General features: G+C 40.3%; 2 protein-coding genes across 5 annotated transcripts in view; one reads left to right on the top strand and one right to left on the bottom strand.

Annotated features, from left to right (window-relative positions):
• The window catches only part of uvssa (UV-stimulated scaffold protein A), a 40414-nt gene extending 37458 nt beyond the window's left edge, over positions 1 to 2956 (top strand). For all 4 annotated transcript variants that reach the window (XM_044364393.1, XM_044364394.1, XM_044364392.1 and 1 more), the window contains exons 14-15: positions 1922 to 2096; positions 2301 to 2956. In XM_044364393.1, coding sequence (XP_044220328.1) covers positions 1922 to 2096; positions 2301 to 2394 — 269 coding nt within the window. In that variant the 3' untranslated portion in view covers positions 2395 to 2956. The remainder of the gene's footprint in view (positions 1 to 1921; positions 2097 to 2300) is intronic.
• A 2034-nt stretch (positions 2957 to 4990) lies between these two features.
• nkx1.2lb (NK1 transcription factor related 2-like,b) lies at positions 4991 to 13065 on the bottom strand. Its single transcript, XM_044363973.1, has 3 exons — positions 12306 to 13065; positions 10039 to 10255; positions 4991 to 6205 (listed from the first exon to the last, which is right to left on the bottom strand). The coding sequence occupies exons 1-3, from the start codon at positions 12618 to 12620 to the stop codon at positions 5460 to 5462; spliced, it is 1278 nt and encodes a 425-aa protein (XP_044219908.1). The 5' UTR covers positions 12621 to 13065; the 3' UTR covers positions 4991 to 5459.
• Positions 13066 to 14082: the final 1017 nt, after the last annotated feature.

Below are 14082 nucleotides of genomic sequence, written 5' to 3'. Positions count from 1 at the left end.
AAATATATTGAATTAATGAAGTTAATACACTTTTCTGTTTTGCAAAGTGTCTAAATAATGAAAATCTAGATATTACACTATGCACAAAAAAGTATTGTAGATGCTAGCTGCTACATTAGCCGTTTTGAGTCACGACTGTCCTGTAAAGTATTGCGTGATAAGTTACACTACATGCACACCTGTCACAGTTTACGGGACTGTGGTCAATCCAGGTGACGAGCTGTCTCTGACTGTCTCATAGTTAATGTAAAGACAGTCTCATCTATGAGACTGGAAATGACTCTGCACGCTGATCTGAGCTCTCGGTTTGTGTTAGTTGACAAGGAATCATCTCTGGTTACAATAGTTGAAGTGATGGGAGTTGACTAGCGTTGGTGGCTGATGATGATGATGATGATGATGATGACTGGAGATTTTCTATATTTTTCTTATTGTTAATAAATCTCATGTTTGGATCCAAACCAACAATGAACTGATCTACTAACGAGTATTGTGTTTGTATTCAAAGTCTGATATATCTGATTCCTCTGTGTCATAGACCGCTGTTGTTTTTCAAAAACTATTAAAAACACATCACTTAGCCACACTGCTGCACAGGGTGACATGTTCCTTCATCCATGAAGACAGTGGTGACCGTAGCTTTAGAAATGAGTCCAAAGAATGACAACCGTTCAGATTGTAACCTGCTACTCCACATGTGTGGGAACACGGTTCTGTTTCACTAGCTTGTTGTGCTGCATATCACAACCTCTTGACTTTGACTGAAGTTCTCTGAGAAATGTATTAGGGCTGCAACTAACGATTATTTTCATTATCGATTAATCTGTCGATCATTTTCTCAATTAATTGATGAGGTGTTTGGTCCATAAAATGTCTGAAAAATGTTGATCACTGTTTCTCAAAGCCCATGATGACATCTTCAAGTGTTTTGTTTTGTCCACAATGCAAAGATATTCAGTTTACTGTCACAGAGGACTAAAGAAAGCAGAACATCTTCACATTTGAGAAGCTGGAACCAGAGAATTCAGACAGTTTTTCTTAAAAATTTTTTTTACAAATAATTATCAAGATAGTTGGTGATTAATTAAATAATTGACAACTAATAGATTAATCGTCTAATTGTTGTAGCTCTATTAATAGTTAAGAGGTTGTGATATGTGGTGTCTGCTGAAACTGATTATTAAAGTGGATGCTCATGTTCTACTTAGTTGAAGCATCTGACACTGACAGTCAGTAGCAGTGTGAGATAACCTGTATTTGATGCAAAATGATGACAACCTGGCAGGTGACGGAGCTCTTTGATAATTCTTGCTCAACTGTCTAAAAAAATATGATGATTCAATCCTGCATTTCACATAGAAACAAAAATCAGCTCAAATCATGAATCAACCCCAAGCTTGAAAAAAATTCCATTTTTGGGCCATATCACACAGCACTAGTGTGAAATATTTTAAGGAATAGTATCAACTTCAGCAACAGCAGTTATGACTTTCCTGCCAGAGCTGCTGAGAAGATGCTTTTTTACAGTATATTGTTTGCTTCAGTTTTACTGTAAGTCTCAGTTTGTCACTACGCTGTATAATTCATTTTAACACTTTATTTTGATTTTGTTTTACAAAAACATATATTGTTTCAGTCACACTGACTCAAACTGTCATATTTAGCAGATAAAAGGAAAAGACCTCTTGTTTTCATGGGTTGTCTCTGCTGTTCTGTAGCAGTTTCTAGTCTAATCATTGATGGAACTGTTGATGGATTTAGTCCCTCAATCATTTTCTGTCTCCAACTATGACTCAGCACTTAAAGATGCTTTAAAATAAAGCTGGCCAGACACAAGCACCAGTATTGTTGCACCTGCTGACACTATGACAGGGTAAAAAACATTCTACTGTCTTCTTCTCCCTCACTGTTTTTGTCGTAGACTGGCGGGATGCAGAGCTGATGCAAGACATCGAGGCGGCAACAGGAGAAGACCTGGGGTCCAGCAGAGCGGGTAAAAAAGGGAAAGGGAAGAAGAAGAAATACCCCAACCTCAGTGATCTGAAGCAGAGCGCCAACACGTCCCGCTCCAGACTGGAGAGAAAAGTCTTCAACAAGTACGTCACTTCCTGCCTCTCAGAGAACGACATTCTCTAGAAGCTCAGACTAATAGTTTGATTTTTGTAGAGCTAGAACTTGCACCTTGAGTATGATCTGTAACTTCATAGATGATCCTTAACCATCTATATGCAACGCCATGTCCCATCAGCACAACTGCTTTTGGTTGTGAAGATTTGAACGTTGTTCTTTCTTCCTTGCAGGAGCTCCATGCGCAGAGTAGCTGAGGCCATGAGTAAATCTGACAGGAGGAAACACGACAAGTTCTCCAACCAGTTCAACTACGCTCTCAACTGACCTGCAGTCAGATCAGCTGAAGCAGGACAGAGCGAGTTTTAATGGGTTTAATTTATTGTATGTGAATCTGGTTGACAGAATGTGACTGAAATATTTTTGTAAAACTATGTTTAAACACTACGGTGCAGTTTGAGTTATTATACTGGTGTCTGATAAGCTTCCATTTGGTGTCTGATAAGCTTTCATTAAGAACTGTTCATGATGAAATGGACTAATATCAATGAGGGAATGTGTTGCCTTGTTGAAACTGAGTGTACATATGCAGCTTCAGAGACATTTCTGATAAATAATGAAATATCAGAAAATTTCAAATCAGATTTCTGTATTTAAGATGTGTTGTCCAAACAGTTGTGTTTAATATTGCCTTTCCTACCTGCCAAATCCACTTAACACTCTCGATTTTGTACATCTGACTGAATTTCTACTCTACTACTGGTTTTTGAATTTGTTTCTTATTTCTTATATTTGGATTTTGAGGTATTAAAGACATGTGGAATTTCAAAATGTTTCAACAGGTTTCAATGATTTGTACCAGAAGTAAACTGTAAATCACTTTGCTGGGCCTGCTGTGTGTTTGTGTCTTTGTCCCGTCCTCCACTTTAATGAGAGTAATTCAAGGTTAATTCAGCACACAGACCTGCAGCACCATATCGACTAAGACTGACATGAAGCTGCTTAAGGAATAATTGAGAATGAATGTGAGAATGTGAATGTGTGAAAGTTGTGCTTTGTATTGCTGTTTCTCTCAGATCAGATTATCAGAGTGGAGAGAGAGTTAAAACCAGGACACAATGATTATATGTTGGTTTCAGATGTCTAACATGTGCTCAATGTCAAGAAAAATAGTCACTCTGCCACTTCAGAAGAACTGCCTGCTGCTACATTAACAAATACATGCAAAAGCAACTATATTTAAAGGGTCATTCCAGTAATTTAATATCGAAGTTCCATAAAGTTCACAAGAGACACATTTTTAAAAGAATCGTTAAATTGGAAGCAGCAGAGGTCGAGATATCCTGACTTTTAGTCCCTCATATGTGTAAAGCTCCAAAACCATTGGATACTACACTTCCCATAATGCAACCAATTCCTCCCTGCTGGTCTCGTCCATAGAGAAGCTCAGGGAACAGCTGGATGCTGCTCTTTAACAGAACAGGTCAGTTAACCAGACCCAACCAGTTAATCCCCATCTTTAAAGTCTTATCTCTTGTAAAACCAGAAATACTGCTTGAAAACACTTCTGATAAAGCATAAATCTTACCTTTGTGTCTTAATCAACTTTTTGAGTGCGGTGTCTTATTCTTCTTGTTACTGGCCCCTGAGGACAGAAAGTGGAAAACACCCACTGGTTCCTGACATGAGAACCATGATTGTAGTGTGTGTTTTACATCCAATGACCACAAGAGGCAACAATGGGCACACTCAAAAATATACTGAAATTGTGATCTCACAGATTTGCATGATCATTGTTATTTATTATTATTTGTGATCTCAGTGATGTTCAATGTATGGAGCAGAATAAAACACACCCCAAAATATGTGCTGAGAGGGAGGAGACGGTTGGCTCTGGGAATGAAAAGTAATGGGCAGTCTATGGCACAACAGGTTATACAGTCCTGCATTTGGGAAACAGCAGTGGACTGTCAATGAGTGGACAATTATCATTTGCTCTGAGCCCCACCTGTAAACTGCAGCACCATGATGGCAGACTGAGGGTGGAGGGTGGTGTAAACAGTGGGAGTGCAGGTTGGTGAAGTGTCGGCCATAAACACCTGTAACATTCATCTACGGCCATCATGGACCCCCAACAGCCCTGCAGCAGCCCACCTGGAATATCTCACCCCCATTGGTGGAAGAAGTCCTCAGTTAAGTAACAGTACTAATACATTAATGTAAAAATACTCCATGACAAGCAAAAGTTCAGCATTCAAATGTATGTAAAAGTATATTATCTGTGAAAACTACTTCAAATATTGCAATATAAGCACTTGTTTGGCTTAAAAATGTCCCCAATGACTATTATATATTAAATATGACATTATTAGATTACCAGTACTGCTGTAGCTGCTTGAGGTGGTGCTACCATCCAGTGGTTCCCAACCTAGGGGTCTGATCCCTCCAAAGGGTCACCAGATAAACTTGGGGGGTCATGAGATGATTCGCAAAGTTTTGCAACACAAAGTATTCATTTCCTGGACTTTTCTCTCATCTTTTTTGTGAACTTTTGGATAATTTGACCTCTTTGAGCCTCAGATAGATGAGTAGACAGATAAGAGAACAACTCAGACATCTGAAAAGTTACAACAGACCCCAACTACATGCTGCTTTTTTGTACCAGGTCACAAGCTAAAAAGGTTGGAACCACTGGTTTAATCTATGTTGTATATGTTGTAATTTATGAATAAATGATATGTTTTGAGGTAAAATCTTGAACTGAAATGTAACTAGCAACCATAGCTGTCAGATAAATGTGCGCAGGAGCTTCTTCCTGTTAGGAGACGGTGCTAACAGATTATTACCATGACAATAAACTCACTGGGCTTCTTTTCTCATGTTTCATTGTCATTATTTTAATATCAAAGACGATACCATGTGAGCTGAGGATTCAGTACATCCAAGGATTTCATGGAAACTGTCAACAAATTCAATAAATAACAGAAACAGTCCAAATGAAAACGATCACAGCTGGAGTTACAGGTACTTACAATAGATCAAGCCATTCCTTAAGTCATAAATAAACATTCAATATTCATACAGACTTTTTTTGAAAAACAAAGAAATCAACTATTTGTCTATTACTTAGTTTAAAACAGCATTCAGAATATGGAGCTAGAACATAGATTTATGTACAGTTTCTGGTAGATATTCACATTCTATCAAAATAATCCGTTGAAATTAAAGCCTTCAAATGTTGGTAGTAAAAAGGAGAGCTGAGCACTGACAGTCTGTCTGCTGGTCTGCAGTTCATTCATACACTGAACATTTCATCCTCTCTGGGCTCAGAGTGTGTGAGTGTGTGTGTGTCTGTAGGTTTGAACCCCTGTGTACTGTGTGTGTGTGTGTGTCTACAGGTGTGTGTTGTAAAAGGCGGGCGCAGCGTAGCTCTGTGTCCCCAGCATGAAGGGGGACAGGACGTGGCTGGCGGTGAGGAAAGGCAGCTGGACCAGGCTGCCGGCGGGGGGGTGATGGTGGCCGGCGTAGCCAGCGTGCATGGCTAGGTGCCCGCTGACAGGAGGGGACGGGCTGAGAGGGCTGAGGCTCCCCAAGCCACCTCCTACACCTCCCCCGCCGCCCCCTGGTCCTCCTGCTCCACCGGTGGGGGCGGAGGTGTCTGCTCCTGGGTTCTGTTTCTTCCACTTGGTCCGGCGGTTCTGGAACCAGATCTTGACCTGTGTCTCAGTGAGGGAGAGCGACAGCGCCAGGTTGAGCCGCTCACACACTGACAGGTAGCGCGTGGACTTGAACTTGTTCTCCAGCGCAACCAGCTGCTCGTAGGTGAAGGCAGTCCGGGCTCTACGGGGCTTCCCTGACTTGGAGTCCGAGCCAGAGCGCTTCCTCTTGGGCTTGCCCTGCGAGCCCTGGCCCCCGTTGCTCTGGGCGTTGCTGATCTGGCCTGTGGAGCCTCCTCCGGGGCTCTTGGCGTCTGTGGAGGGGTCCTGGTGGCTGTGCTGGCTCAGACCTCTGTCTCCATTACTGGGCAGAGCTGAGCTGCTCTCCTCACTGCTGTAGGGCCCGTCTGCAGCCTCTGAGTCTGGGGTCCCAGATCTGTGGTAGTCATCCTCATCTGGGCTTCTGTATACAAAGCCTTCCTCTGGAAATAACACATGACAAAGAAAATGTAACTTTGAGATCCATTACATGATCAGATTTTATCAGCAGTGTGTGTTGAGCTGCAGTTCCTACAAACTACTTGAAATGAAGTCTGTCTCCAACAAAAACACACGGAACCTTTGAGCTTTTCCACATCACAATGAACAAAGTAGAAATTGTCTGATGGCTTGCAAAGACAGAATCTTCCTCTAAACCCACAGCCCAATTAACCTTTAGAGGACTTGGAGTCAAAAATGAGCTTTGCGTACCTTTTGATCCCCTTCCTCCCACTTTCTACTGTGCTCTGTGTATCAGGTACAGAGCACATGGCAGATTATACCAGCCAGCTGTTGTTTTTTTGTTGTTTTTTTTTTTTAATTTTGCCTTTATGTCCCAGAATCTCTGCTCCAAATTTGCAGTATGTCAAGCAGTTTGTGGTAATTTGATTAAACACAAGTATATTTAGAAGTATGTACCATGTAAGCATAAAACTGAAATATTAAATATATTGAATCTAGATTTTGTCACAAGGCCCATTTACAGACAAGGCCTGAAGATCTGGTAAAATATCAGCAGATTTAAAGCCCTTTAATGAACCGTATACTGTGGTATACTGTGCTGCTTCAGCTGCATGTATTACTCATCATATTACAGCACACTGATCCTGCTGTGAATGTGTTTGTTGCCCACTTTGCCAGGTTTGTGGAAAGTGTAAATGATTTCTGTACGGTTAATATTATGAGCGGTTCTTAAAGATTATATATATATATTATATGTAAGATCATATAAATATATAATATATAATTGGTACACTGAAAAGTAACCTAACAAGACAACATCAAATATAAAAAATACAAATAATACTAAGTTAACAGTTGGAATGAAGTTGGCAGTGTGGAAATGAACAACAGTAAATCACAATAAAAATCACTGAAGCCTTCTTCTTCTTTAGTGTTTAATACATTATTTAAGTGCAAATCAAATCATTCAAACTTTTAAAACATCTCCTCCAGAGGAACTAATCACCCAAATAATCAAAGTCCTTCATAAAACTATAAATGTCTCTGCTGTTATCAACCAAACATTTCAAGATTGTTCAGTTCAGTCATACTCTGCTCTCAGTAGCAGGGCCAGATTAACACAGCAGGGGGCCCCTGGGGTAGAAATGAGCGGTGGGCCCCTATTGAGCCCAGGTTCCCCCCCACTCTATGTCCACAATGTACATATCCTATTGTGTTTAAGTACCAGTATGAGATCATACTGCTGCACTGTGTTATCAGTTATTTTGTGATATTTTGACTAAACACACATTTACAGAGGAATATACGTCATGTAAGTATAATATCAAAAATATTAAAACTAGACTTTGACACAGAGCCATATAAGACAGGAAAATCTAAAGGCATCTTAACACCTTTATTATTTCACATTATACTGTGACTTACCAAACACATTTTCATTTCATCAGATTAACTAACTGCCACACACTGAACTCAGAGCTGCTCACTGATCACGTTATCAATAAAAAAATTACCTTAAAGTTGAAATAAAGCCTGGAAATACAGGAGTTGCAGTTGCATTTTATAAAATATATTTAAAGTGTTTCGTCATTAATTTGTTGACTTTTAATGAGTTGTTTCCACCTCCAACATACACCTGCTCTCTACCCAGAACATCATGTAGCAGGAGGCCTGATTAACCTGACTACAGTAAAACAGAAACAGTACAACTAGTAAAAACATAGAAAACTTTTCAGCTCTCACAATTGAAAGAAAAGAGCTTCAACAGTCAAAGAACAGAAAATTGCAGGTTTACAGGAAGAAAAAAACAAAACAAAACAGAAATACACCACTTTTTTTTTTTTTTTTTTTTTTTAGCTGAAAATCAAAATTTTAAAATAGACTGAATCCACATTTATTTATTGGCCATTTTTTCTTTTGAGGTTGCCTGTAAATTTTAACAAGTGGCTTCAGATTTTTTTTTTTTTCTCATGAAAGTTACAGGCCTGCTGTTTGACATGTAAAAAAATGTTTGAATCATAGTCTGTATTTACATGAGCCCCAGAAACACACACACACACACCGAACATTTGATCTCTAATATTCTACTTCATTTCATTATTTATTAATTATTTAGAACATTTCTTTGTATAGTTTTACTCTTGTTTGTTTTTCAGTGTGTTGGACACACACGTGTCCATTAGAATATTTATGAGCCTACAGAAGCTGTCAAACACACATACAGAAATCATCCAAATTCAGCTCTATTTATTTAATGTTAACATATTCAGATTATATAACACTAATGTATTTATTATTCTTCAGTCCGACTGAAAACTGCATTTAAAAATGAGGATAATCTCACAGTGTGTTTTATGAGAGTTTTGAATGGTTAGGATCAGTGTGATTATCAACATGATCTTCGCTACAAGCTGAATAAAAATGTTCGGGAAAAATTCAGTTGATTAAAATAAATAGTGGGTTTTGATTTTTCTAAATATCTACCAATATTCTCTGCTTTAGTTTTTATTTGATAAAAACATTTTTCTGCAGACTGAACCTCAACAGATTCAGTTCTTGTTATTTTTTTTACAGTATATGCGCGTGTCTGTTTTATTAAAATGTGTTAAAAATTTAAACGTGTATTTTTGTAAGAAAAAAGTGTGATGTAAATAACAAACGTCAGAAAAACCGAGTAAAAACAAAAAAAAAGAAGAAGAGCGGAGAAAAAAAGGTTAAAAAATATACTAATAAAGCGATTTATAAGAGAAACAGCAGCAGACGTGTATTTACCAGCAGAGTAATATCACAGAGAGAAAACACAGCTGATTGGAGCTAATGAGTTTAAATAGAGGCTCACACACACACACACACACACACACACACACACACACACACACACACACACACACACACACACACAGTACAGACTGCTGGTTGAAACAGATATTCACCAATCAATAATACCGATCACACACACACACACACACACACACACACGGACCGCAGCCAATTACTTTGTGTCTTTTCCTTTTCAGCTCGGCTTCAATTAACAGTGAGGAGTTTTTTCTTTGTCAGGGAGCTAACTACTGACAATGAATGTTTTATCCCTCTTGTCTGAAACACACTTAGACTACAGCTTTGCTCTTTTATCTTTTTATCTCTTTTTAATCTTTGAATTTGGATTTTGAAAACGCGACTCTAAATCATTAAGACGCTTCCTTTTTTAATATGGATTATCAGTGTGTCAGTGTGTGACACTATTAGAAGATTCTTCTTATCATTTGGGCCTAAACGCACTACAGGTTTGTGTCTGACTCATTAGTGAGCAGGATTCAGACAGTTCCTCTATGAAAACAGACTCATCTAAGAGATGAGCGCTCACTGACATCACAGATTATAGCTGCAGGCTATAATAAGACATATTGATATAATAAATATAAAAAGAATGCAGTAACAAAAGTCACAGCCGATTGTTTGAATGGGACATAGATAGAAAAGAATTAGAGAAGGAAAAAAAGCGATAGAGCAGCAGGTCATGTTCAGTGAGACTGAGTGTAAACAGAAGAAGTGGAGTTAGCTATAATGCTACACTATTAGCAAGTACAAATAAAAACTATGAAAATATACCGGAATTCAATGAAACGAAATTGATAAGAAGAATTAATAAATATTTAATAAGTTAACTTTAAAGATGTTCCGACAGAGAAAGAAAACGGGGGCACGTGAGGGGTGAGTGGCGGGTAAATAAACGGAAATAAAAAAGAAAACAAACAAAGAAGAGTAAGTGAAGAGCCCGGGTTTAAAGGTTAATTCCATGTAAAATAGGACTTACTGCTCTGGTATTCCTCAGCACCGTAGCAGCCCTTGCTGGGCTCGAGGCTGGGCTCGCGCTCCCCGGTTCCCGCTCTCCGGTTCTCTGCTCCGTACGCGCTCAGCTCGCGCTCGGCCCGGCTGGCTTGCTGCTGTCCGAGCCGCCGGCTGCTCGTGAACTTGTTTGGGTCCAGGATGTCCAAGACGGAGAAGGAGGTGGTCCGGTGCCCGGTAGGGCCCTGGCAAACAGCACAGCGGAATTATTCATTCACCTTCATGACCAGTCAGCTTCATGTGTTTCTTCTTCGGCTGTGAGAATGTGCAGTATGAGCCTCTGGATGTCTTTAATCTTCCTGCTCCCTGTTTGAAATTTTGTGGTTTTCATTCATTTTGAATGAGTTATGTAGGCCTATTTATTTACAATCATGTATTATAATGAAGCTATAACAGCCCACTTAACACAATTATTTATATTAGCACAAAATATACAGTACCAGTCAAAAGTTTGGACACACTTACCATTTACTTGAATGAAAAAGGGTGTCCAGACTTTTGATTGGTACTATAGGCTAATAATAATTATATTAATAATGATACTACTACTACTACTACTATCACTGCTATTAATACTACTACTACTATTACTATTACTAATAATAATAGTCGAATAATATGTGTAATAAATAGCCGGCATCCTGTGAGATACAGTAATTACAGTAGTTTCCACAGTTGTAAGCAGTGTTAAAATACTGAAACAAAGTGTCACCGGCAGGCAAACAAACAGCAGTGTGAACAGCAAACATCACAGCCAATAAAACTAGTAGTAAGTAAACTGTATTCATAAAGCAAACAGACACAACATGAACACAAATCTACATTTCCTCCATGTGTCGGTCAGTAGGGTAACAGAAGACAAACGAATCAATTCCATTCTTATATTTATTTTATAGTGTAGTGGTGAAAGTGAAGAGTGTAAACGGTCCATAAAAAGGCAGTAATATATATTCTGTATCATTCTTTTTTCTGATTAGATGGAAATAACTTTATGCGCATTGTTTTTAGAGTTTAATAAAACATGAACTTATCATTTCCATAAAGGTCTCTATACCTTCATATAACGTAGAGCAGTTTGACCCCGCAGCCTGTGTGTATACCATGATGTAGATATGTCCAGTGAATTTATATCCTAAAGATTTATGTCAAGCCAAAAAGGTGGCCAAGTGCAGTGAGCAGATAAAAGGCGGTGCGGGGGCTCAGTGAGGCTTTCCCCTGCACTACATCCTGATTAGGATCATTCATTTATTAATGAGGCCAGTCTGGAGCATGTCGACATGAATAATCCCACATTAATAATATTATAATTCTCTCTCTTAATAATCCGAGGGGGCACGCGGGTGGGACCCAGGGGCCTATTAACATCTGATGATAAGAATAATCACACAATGCCACGATCAGAGCTTTGAGCAAGAGGAATAATCTTTTATTTCAGATACCGAGGAGTTCATAATAAACCTGGTGCTAATCTGCGACATTGAAATTAAATTTGTTTCTAGGATGAAGCCTAATTATGAGGAATTTTCCACAACGAAAAGGCCTACTTTTATTTAAAGTAGCCTAGTCTTTTATTTAATAATGATAATCATTTATGGAATTTTCGTTTACCGATAATTATACAGCTAAAGGGAAGTATTACACATTGTTCCATGCAGTGAGCAGATTAAATAACATAAGTCTGAAGCTGTAAAATTTACATGTAGCGTTTTCTTTCCGATTTTATTGATTCGCCAGAAAAAAAGTTTGCATCTATCTTCCTCTCAGCTTTTATGGAAACTCGTTTATTGGTGTCGGTTCAGTTTATTTTTATTGTTTCTCATTATATTACCGAAGCAAATTGGCTGTTAAATTTACTGCTTTATCTTAATTAAGGCCTCATCTGGCAACACAGGGCCACATGACGTTTCACATGACATGACACAAAACTACACGAAACAAATAAAACGAAAATAAACAAACAAAGCTTTAGTAGCTTTTTAGTCGGTAAATTTTCGTTTTAATTCGTTTAATTTGCGCACTCTGGTAACCCTGCAATTCTGCTACTTTTTATGCAAACCTTCTCTCCTAAAATGTTTTCTTTTCATGCATATCTACCCTCTGCACTTGTTCTGTTCCTGTTGTGTCATGTCCAATGATCCCACTTGATCTAATTTTATTTACACTCAGTGTTTCTTTAAGGTATCTGCTGCTTCACTACACACACACAGAAAGTGAAGTCTGGTCCCACTTATCTACCTGCTGTGGCGGGGCTAACACCGGGTTCGTCGGCGGAGGTTCCGTGTGGTTCTCCACGGCCTGAGCGTCTCTGCTCCCGGCCACCGCGCTGGAGAAGAGCCGCTTCTCCCCGGCAGCAGCTCCGTCCAGCATGTCTGCACTGTCCGGGCCCACCACGGTCTGGACCCCGTCCACTCCGGGCGCCGGCACCGCTCTGTCCCGGCTCATTACGGACTGGACCGCATCCGCCACGGGCCCCGGTGCGACTCTGTCCCGGCTTATAACGGTCTGGACCCCGTCCGTTCCGGGCCCCGGTACCGCTCTGTCCCGGTTCATCACTTTACTGTCCCTTTCCCATATATTAAGAATCCGGATTAAAATGCAGGAGCAGTGGAAAAAAGAAACAGAAACGGATTCAGACCAAACCGTTTTAACGGGACTGTGTGATATTCATGTCAAAGTAAGAACTTCACAGCACAGGACCGGTTAACGAGTCCCATCAGCATCCAGTCTGAGGTGATGTTCTCAGCCCGTTAAAGTTTCCCATGTAAGAGTCTGTAACTATACCGGATTACCGGACGCGGCCCCGTCAAAGTTTAAACTTGTTGTCTCTGTCTTCTTCTCTGCGGCTCTTTCCCTTCATCCTCCGCGTCCGCTGCAGCCACACAGCGTCTCCGGTGATCTAACGTCTGTCTGTCTTGTACGGCGCCGTTATCCCGTGTCTGCACGCACACATAAACAGCGCTCGGCGTCCCGACCTCCAGCCTCGCGCGCTCTGTCTGGTCACCGGTGGGCGCGCGCTCTAGCAGCCTGACAGGAGTTGAGGGCGGGACGGACTCTGATCTATCTCTCTAATAGTTAAACTAGCTCTCTCCCTCTCTCTCTCTCTCTCTCTCTCTCTCTCTCTCTGTCTCTCTCTCTCACTCCCCATTAGTTAAGTGAAGCCCCCTCTCTCCTCCCTCTCTCCTCTCTCTCAGCTCGTGCAGCTCTCAAAGCCTTTTTTGGTTTCTAGCCGGCCCCCTCGAGCACCCTCCATCATATACTCACATACTGTACGTCTCTCTCTGTGTGTGTGTCCGTCTCCCTCCTTATTTATGCATTCCTATTCACCTCTAAGGGTTGTAATTGGCTACAAATTAATCCCACTTCCACTAATAGTCTATTACGTATCTCGGAGCTGCGCGCGCGAGCAGCGGTCAGGGCCAGTCCGCTATCCGAGCACGAGGAGAAACAGAGAGACAGAGCGGGATGCGCGCGCTGGCTCCTCTCAACCTATATAGTCTGCTGAACTGAAAATGGTGTTAATTTGTTTACGTGTAAACAGAATTGAAATGTTAGCAGCTCTGTTGGCTCGCAGGTGAAACATTTAGACTTTGTAGGAGTACAGGTAGGCTGGTGACGGTTACTACAGTCAGTCAGTCAAGCTGTAGGCCTGTGTTATGACAGCCAGAATAACTAGTGTGTAGCAGAGTTAGCCAGTGTGTTGAAGGTTAACTGGTGAGCGCTGTAATTGATGTGTAGTTGATGTGTAATGTGTCGCCTGGCTTTAGCTTTATTTGTGCATCCACATGAAAGGAGCCCTTATCTTTAATGCAGATTCCAGGGCAGGGCCTCTCCTCAAAACTCAATTACGGCCTGAATAAAGCCGGTAATGTCCCCGCTGCAGTGAAATATTGATTCCTAATCCTTGGCAGTCATTACTATGCCAGAAAATAATAGACCACAGAATTGGATTTTGATTTAACACACGACGTGTTTATTCTAATGCTAGGGACTTAATATTCCGTTGACTCTCATT

The sequence above is a fragment of the Thunnus albacares genome, chromosome 10, assembly GCF_914725855.1.
Source record: "Thunnus albacares chromosome 10, fThuAlb1.1, whole genome shotgun sequence".
NCBI classification, from domain to species: Eukaryota; Metazoa; Chordata; class Actinopteri; order Scombriformes; family Scombridae; genus Thunnus; species Thunnus albacares.
Note: the sequence above shows the minus strand (reverse complement) of the source record. Positions and strands in the feature narration are given on the sequence as shown.

Excerpts from the sequence above, each read along its gene's own strand:
- nkx1.2lb (XM_044363973.1), bottom strand. The coding sequence starts at position 12,620 with ATGAACCGGGACAGAGCGGTACCGGGGCCCGGAACGGACGGGGTCCAG. Across the intron at positions 10,256-12,305 it reads TGTTAGCCCCGCCACAGCAG|GGCCCTACCGGGCACCGGAC; the intron begins GTAGATAAGTGG and ends GCTGTTTGCCAG. Across the intron at positions 6,206-10,038 it reads TGCTGAGGAATACCAGAGCA|AGGAAGGCTTTGTATACAGA; the intron begins GTAAGTCCTATT and ends TGTTATTTCCAG.